General features: G+C 42.0%; 1 protein-coding gene across 1 annotated transcript; it reads left to right on the forward strand.

Annotated features, from left to right (window-relative positions):
* The first annotated feature begins 2249 nt into the window (after positions 1-2249).
* Positions 2250-4724, forward strand: npffl (neuropeptide FF-amide peptide precursor like). Its single transcript, XM_018678887.2, has 3 exons — positions 2250-2584; positions 3349-3464; positions 4223-4724. Exons 1-3 carry the CDS (start codon positions 2435-2437, stop codon positions 4341-4343), a joined length of 387 nt encoding a protein of 128 aa, XP_018534403.1. The 5' UTR covers positions 2250-2434; the 3' UTR covers positions 4344-4724.
* Positions 4725-7611: the final 2887 nt, after the last annotated feature.

Raw genomic sequence — 7611 nt, forward strand, 5'->3', positions numbered from 1 at the left:
TTCTCCGCCTCTCTGCGCTCATAGCCAATGAGGAGACACGTCGCGACCGATGACGACAGACGTCAGGTAACGTTGGCTGCCCATAAGCTCATAATTCATTAGTGTCCAGCTACTTGAAACCACATCCTCTGTACTATGAAGCTTCTAATGTCTTGAGCTATTTAATCTGATGCTTCACAGCTACCTCTTCAGGCCTCTGTGAGTTTCAAAAGTTCAAAATTAATTGCATCTCATCAAACCCTGGCTGAAGTCAGTCAAAGGTAGTGCAGTAATTAGGATTAACACAGGTTAGGTCTGAAAGGTTTGACTTTAAAGAAACTGAATTCACTTATTAGTTGGTTCTTAAATAAAATGCATATACCTTTGTATAGGAAGAAATTAATATGAATATGTGATGCAGATAAAACATTACAGTCATGTCAGACTGTTTCTGCTGCCTAAAGAGAGTGGTTATAATAATAAATATAATATAAATATGTAATCATCTGCTGTGATAAACTCTCCCTCTGTTTGTCAGAAGCTTTTTAAAACAGGGTGAACACATGGAAAGTCTGGAACAGCAAAACAATTTGACTGATCTATAAAAATATCTATTACTCTATTAATTATCACTTTATTGTAAACTCTTTTGTCCATGTCGGGAGAGTCTACTGTCCTCTGACTGTGGATCAAACGATTCAGCACCAAGAAACATATTTTAAAGGACACATTCAGAATGTTAATAATATAATATTTAGTATACCTGAATTATTTTATGGTGATGCCACAGTGCTTCTTCCTGACTCTACCCACAGGTGATATCTGATCAGACCTGAGCCAGACGAGTTGATCATGTAAAACATAATATTTACATATAAGACACCTTGAATGTCTTTTATATTAATGTGTCTTTTTAAAAATAACTTTACCTGAAGCTAAGCAGCACGGACTAAACATAAATGTTCCTTTTCATTAGATTTTTTTCTCTAATCCAAAATCTTATGATCTTATTATAGTAATGAAAACTAATTCTCCAGAGAATCCTTCAGATGTCACGGTTGCCATGGTAGTTAAACAGGGACAGTTAGACTGTGTGTGTGTGTGTGTGTGTGTATGTTTAAGCGGATTGTCACCCATTAGGCTCTTTGATGAGCCAAATCTGTTGATGTCTCATCCAGTATTGGAGAAGTGACTAATTATTGCACACACATAAATAAACACACACACATAGACACACACACAGTGACGCAAACTGAATGCATGTGGCACTAATAAAGCCCGTGTCATTCTCACAAATCAAGCCTGAAGTCGTCTTTGTTTGAAAAGAACAAAATGAGGGAAGCCGACTTGGAACAAACAAGTTTTTCATCTAAGACTCTTTTTCCTTTGGGAGAAGCTTCTCTCTGAAATCCCTTCATCAGCATGTTAAAAAAAAAAAACTCATAAAACTGTCCGTTCGACTGCGTAAGCAAAGATTTTAATGACCCATAACGTCAGTATTGACCTGTGTGCTTTACATTCGTGCCAATAATCGTTTGGAGAGTGTGTGTGTGAAGCATTTTCAATGAAACGTTTCTATGGTCCTGATAATGATATTTAATAAATAAATTAATCATCCACCTGAAAAGTGATCTTGAACAGTTCAGCCTTCATTTGCAAAACGACCTCTTAAATGAAAGTAAAGATCCACAACATTAATCTGAGGAATGAGTAACTTTATTAGAAACCCTGAGGTGTGAGAGGATGTTATATCTTATATTCTCTGGTTTAGAGACATTATCTCTGGAGTAAAAGATAAAAAACAATCACCAGTTAATGTGTCATTGTGTTGTCCATGTCTTCTCTAAGTCTTTTGTGTCCTCCTCTTTAGGTTCATTTCTTTTGTCGCCTAAGATAAAGTTGTGCAGGCTAATCTGTTTCATATTGACGAGTGATTTAGTGGCTAATGAGTGTTCATACATATTGTCTGTCTGTACATGCAGCATGGACCAGTGGACAAAAGGGACTGGTGGATCAGAGTCCATTTGCAGGGATTTATCTGTTTAATAACTGAGAGAGTTGTGTTGCACTGCCCTCAGGGCCACATAATAACACACTCTGGTGCTCAGTCATCACTAATACCCTGATCCTGCTAAATGGACCTGGTTAAGTCTCATATTAGGGGCTGGTTCTTCCTCCATCCTGTCCCCTGTTCCCCTTTGTACAGTAGCATCTTTCTCTCAGCTCTCCTGGGGGTTTCCAGCCTGTGACCGCGAGGTGTATATAAACCCTGGCGAGGATGCTGAGACCACTGAAGTTAACCAGGACACCGAACAAAGAGGACGCTTACACCCCGACCAGGACGAGTCCTTCCTCTGCTCTCCAGGAGGCTTTGAAGTCAACAGGTGTAATCGGACAGTCAGACTCTTCCTCTTCCTCGTCAGCGTTCATCTGACCTCCTCTCCAGCCTGACACTATGGACACAGCTGCAGTGGGGACTCTTCTGGCTCTGCTCATGGCGACGGCTGGCGTCAGTCAGGCTCTTCACATCCAAGGTGGTCTGGACAAAAATGACATCCTGCCAGGCAGCTCAGAGGAGAACATGGCCGACCGCCTGCTAGGGCTGGTGAGACAACAAACCAATCACAAACTTGAATTGCAAATTAACTGTTTAACTCTCATAGCTCAGCTCTCTGAGTCATCTGTAGCTGTGAGGAGGAAATACGCTATTGTTAATGCACGTTTCCTACCACGAGATTCAATTTGCCAAAATAATTTTGGCATCTGAAAATAAAAAGCTAATTCTGAAACATATCTCAGACGCACATGGTTATGTGTTAGAATATACTGTCTGTCTGTAGGCAGGGTTTAAATCTGGACTGTCAGCCGTGACACATTAGAAGCAATGAAAAATTCTGTGCACAAGTCAAGTCATGCCAGCATGTTTCAGAGAAGTCTGTCGCTCCATGTGACACAGAGAGAGATACTAAATCATAAAACCCGTTCAGATTTCAGATAGTGTTCCTCCTCATGCAACAGTGTGAAATACACTGTAAGATATTCTGGGGTCAACAGACAGTCAGAGCAGGACAGAGTCTGATAAAGGAGGAGGAATCACATGGTGAGTAAATATATAAGGTTTTTCCTTTGTGGCGTGCTGGGACAGACAGATCTGGGTTTTATTTTGCATAAAGATAAAGCTGGCTACATTTATCTGCTGGTATCTACATCTGAAGGTCCCTGTCACAGCAGGACAAACTGACTGGAGTTACAGCCCCCAGGGTTTGTGTTGCAGCCTAAAGCCGACTGCAGTTAGTGTTCTTTAAGTTCCTTCTTTGTTCAGAAAGCAAAGAGTAGCTTTTTGTCTGTGTGTGTGTTGTTGTGCTGCAGGAGAGTGAGATCACAGATAACAGCGTTGATGATCGTCTGCTGGCCTCAGTGCTCAGAGCTCTGCTGCTCGGGTCTCAGAGAGAAACCAGGAACTCTGTCCTCCATCAGCCACAGAGGTCAGTGACACGACAGAGCCTGTATTTATCACACACAGAAAGACGCAAACAGCAAAAACACACAGACGGGAAACCAGTCATTTAGAAAACTGTACTGTCTCAGCCGCAGTGCAGCAGCTTCCAGTCAGCGCTGAATTAAAAACAAATATTTACCACTGCACTGAAAAATGTGACCTGAAATACTGCAGACAATTATTTTCTCACTTAATTATCCTCACTATTTCCTGAAGCTCCAGGTGATCACATGTCTCGATGTGTCCAAACAACTGTCCAAAAGCCACAGATATTCAGTTAATCATAATGTAAGAGAAGATAAAGCTGCAACTGTCCTAAAATCTTTGTTATCTTTTCATCAGTTGCAGCTGTACATGCAGAGAAAATGAAAATCCATTTACTCTTTTGCAGCCCATCTGAATTTTAAAATGCCACCATATGGATGAAACATTATGTACTTGAGATGTCCATTAGTAAAAGTGGTTCAGGAGCCATCAGCCTCTGTTCTGGCAAAGATTAGATCATTTTTCTGACCTGAAATTGTGGCCTCGGCCTCGAGGGTTTCAACATTTTACTAAAGCTATTGATTGTGATGCTCTGTTACCTTTAACCTACATCCCATGTAACCGTCAAACGTCCTCTGAACACAACTTATATTTATCTGCATTTATTCCTCACCAACAGCAGTTTTTCAGTGTCATTGCCCCAAAGTAGAAATAAAAATGTCTCACGTCAGTTCTCGCTGCTGTTTCTCCTCCTCACAGATTCGGCCGTGGATCCAGAGGGCAGGTTGTGTCGGAGGATCAGATACAGTCTCGTAACTGGGAGGGAGCCCCCGGTCAGATCTGGAGTATGGCCGTGCCCCAGAGATTTGGCAAGAAATAATCTGGCAGGCAGATCCACACACATCACTGTCCTGGTACGAGGCCAAGCAGCGGCCAACTGTGGAGAGACTAAATTTGAATGAATAAATCTGAATTATTTTAACACCTCTCCCCTTCCTTTCAACACCGTCTCAGCCCATTAGGCCTGACTTGACACCCGACATTTAGTTAAAGATGACAGGAGCGTCTTCTGTTAAGATTTCCATCACTGCAAAGCATGTTAACTGGTGCCTGTTAAAGTTTTCTGAGCAGACCTTATTTGTCTTGACTTGAATGTTATCAAGGACCAAACGTTTTTGCTGTAAATTGATCGCTCAGATTTGTTTTTTTTTTTAGAATTTCTTTTGTTCTCTGGTCAAATAAAAGAGCTTTGAACTTGGAAAAGCTGAACTTCAGTGTGTGTGTGTTTGTTGTGAATAATGTAGAAAAGGTCAAGATCACACTCACCTGTTCACAGTGTATTAACTGGACAGTACTGTACAAAAATCAGATGCAGAAATCGAACAAAATCTCTTCTTAGTTTCTGTCTGACAAAACAAAAATACTTGAATAAATATTCATTTTGAAATACAGATAATGGCATAAACAAGTTCTCAAAGCCCAGGGTCTCGTCTTATTTTGTTGAACCACGGATCCAAAACCATCAAATAGTTAATTCTAAATAATATAAAACAGAGAAAAAGCAGCGAATCCTCTCACTTGAGAAGCTCTACTCAGCAAATATGTCATCTCAGCTCTAATTTAGATATCAGATATTGATATCATGACCTTCTTTGTGAGCTCACAGGTGTCAAAAACAACAGCTGTTCATTTGTGATTCTAATACGTTTTCCAACAACCGATTAGCTCAGTTATGTTTGTCAGACACGCACGGAACATGAAAACAATGTCATGAGGAGCTGTTATAATTTAAACAGTAACAGTCTCTGCAGCAGCACAGAGAAGAACATCTGCGAGACCACACACCAGGACATAATTACCCTGGTTGTTTTTCCACTACATTAAATTTGTGTGTAGTGGCTCGCTCAGACATCAGAAGAATGTAAATTGAGTGAAGGACGGACAGAGAAGAAATGTGCTGCAGCGCGAATATGAAAGAGGAAACCTTGTTTGTAAAATTATATCACTGAACATGTAGTTACTTTACTTTTATCTCTACACACACAGCAGTGTGAGGGATCCAGTTTCAGGAGATCTGGATGGAAATGGTTTTATCCAGCTGCTGTCTGTTTAATGTAAAGTGATGCCCGTGGTTTTCTGCAGTCTATAGCAGCGGCTGTGTGTGTGTGTGTGTGTGGTTGATTTACAGGCCACCTGGGGAAGCAGCGTGCAATAAGCTTCAGTACTAATTAAAACACAGAAACATGCAATTACTCCACGCTTTCACACTCTCCACAGCCAATTACTGGGAAGGACAGCACGTCAATCCCTCTTAGGAGGACTCTTTTATTAGCCTGACCTCCCAGTCCTCCTTAATGGACCACAGGACCCAATGAAGGATGACTACTGCTGATGGGACACTATTGACAGATCTTTGCTTTTACTTGAGTCACTGCTCTCCTATGTCTGTGGTATATTATGACCATTGATGGTGTAATCAAGGTGCATTGTTGCTAAATGTGGGTCAGGTATGTTTTCCTCGTCCTCTCTCCTACATCCAGCATCCTACAGACTTACAGCACACCCCCACAGGTCCTTAAAGAAAGGGTGTGCAGGTACAGAGTGAGTGTTTTCTCAGGGAGCTCAGCTGAGGGAGTGCTCCTCTGCTGTCCTGGACTACATCAACTTCTGCACCGAGGTCGTACCTCACCACCAAAACCATCTCAACTCCCAGACCAGAGACCCTGGCTGGACAGCAGCGTCTGGTCTCTGATGCTGCCTTTAGGTCAGGCGACATGATGGCCTGCAGTGCTGCCCTGAAAAGGCATCAGAGAGGCAGTCACCCAGAAAACAGTGACGTGATGGACAGAAAACAAAACGCAGCATCATCAACACTGACACTAATGAAGCTGAGTGTTTTTTTTTAGAGAGAGAACCTGTCAGCAAGAAAAAAAACAAAGAGGATCCCAACCAGAATTTCTGAGTGTGCGCGAGACGTACGTCCAAAACTGAACGATAAAATGTGCAGCAACAAAGAGCAGCAGCAATGACTTATCAGAAACAACATCCAGTTAGTAACAAGAAGCATGTTGAGATAAAAAAAATACACAAAGAGAAGAGAGAGATCAGGGTGTGGGTGCTGCTGTCCTCGCAGCTGAAGCCTCTGATCTGCACGGCTCAGTTAGAGAAAGACTCAACTCATCTGAATTTCATGAGTCTGCAGGAGGCTCAGGCAAAAAGTCTGTCTGCAGCAGTTATAACAGACGGACAGACGGACAGAGAGGGGGAGGGGGTGATGCACAGAGATGAGATGTAAAGATACTGTTATTATCACCTACTGTATACATTAACTTCACATGTACTGGCCTTCCTGCTCTGATAAATACGTCTGTCTACAGCCTGCTGACCTTTCCTCGACGCTGCCCCCCCCGCCTTCCCTCATGGTCATCATGTTGGAAGGCAGCCATGTTGAACAGCAGAGAGGGAGGTCTCAGCCGTAAGTGGCCGTGGCCATGACACAGCACAATTCGTCACACACAACAGGCTTCAATGGCTGCGGGGCCGGTGGATGATGTGGTTTAAAAAAGAAAAAAGCAACAGCAATGTCAAGGGTAAACTGCAGAGGTGTGATCTCCTGCATGTCTAAAAGGCACGAAGGGCACGAGATTAAATTCCTCATTATGCACGGCGTGATGGTACAGAACCAGACCATTTCATGTAACAAAACAACACAGAACAGAAAAACAGCAACAAAACAAAAACAACAACATCTCATGAAACGTGTTTGGAAAAAACCCGAGTCGATTCAGAATCTAATCAGCGGCACAGCAGGACGTGGATTTACAGTTACAACCATTAATGCTGCTGTGTTTTTGGATTTTTTTTAGTTTATAGTTCCAGCCGTTGTTTTCCATTCATGCATTCGTATAATAAGAATGCCTGTTAGCAGACTCTTTGGCAGTGATAGAAAATAAAATGTGGCACAGATTTTTTTTTCATTCACTTAATGCTGCAACCAGAGGCCAGATGATATAAAGAAAAGCTCCATTTTAGTCCTGTTATAGTTTCCAGCCACCACTTCTGACAGAACTGACGACACTGCAGCGCTTAAAGAAATCCTGCTCTTTGATTTGACATTTATTGACATTAATGCTTTGAGATGCTGAGTT

The sequence above is a fragment of the Lates calcarifer genome, linkage group LG12 (genome assembly GCF_001640805.2).
Source record: "Lates calcarifer isolate ASB-BC8 linkage group LG12, TLL_Latcal_v3, whole genome shotgun sequence".
Taxonomy (NCBI): Eukaryota; Metazoa; Chordata; class Actinopteri; family Centropomidae; genus Lates; species Lates calcarifer.

What these genes read in the sequence shown, in the direction of transcription:
- npffl (XM_018678887.2), top strand. Translation starts at nt 2,435, where the DNA reads ATGGACACAGCTGCAGTGGGGACTCTTCTGGCTCTGCTCATGGCGACG. An exon ending in CCGACCGCCTGCTAGGGCTG is followed by an intron (nt 2,585 to 3,348) that starts GTGAGACAACAA and finishes GTTGTGCTGCAG; the next exon opens with GAGAGTGAGATCACAGATAA. An exon ending in GTCCTCCATCAGCCACAGAG is followed by an intron (nt 3,465 to 4,222) that starts GTCAGTGACACG and finishes TCCTCCTCACAG; the next exon opens with ATTCGGCCGTGGATCCAGAG.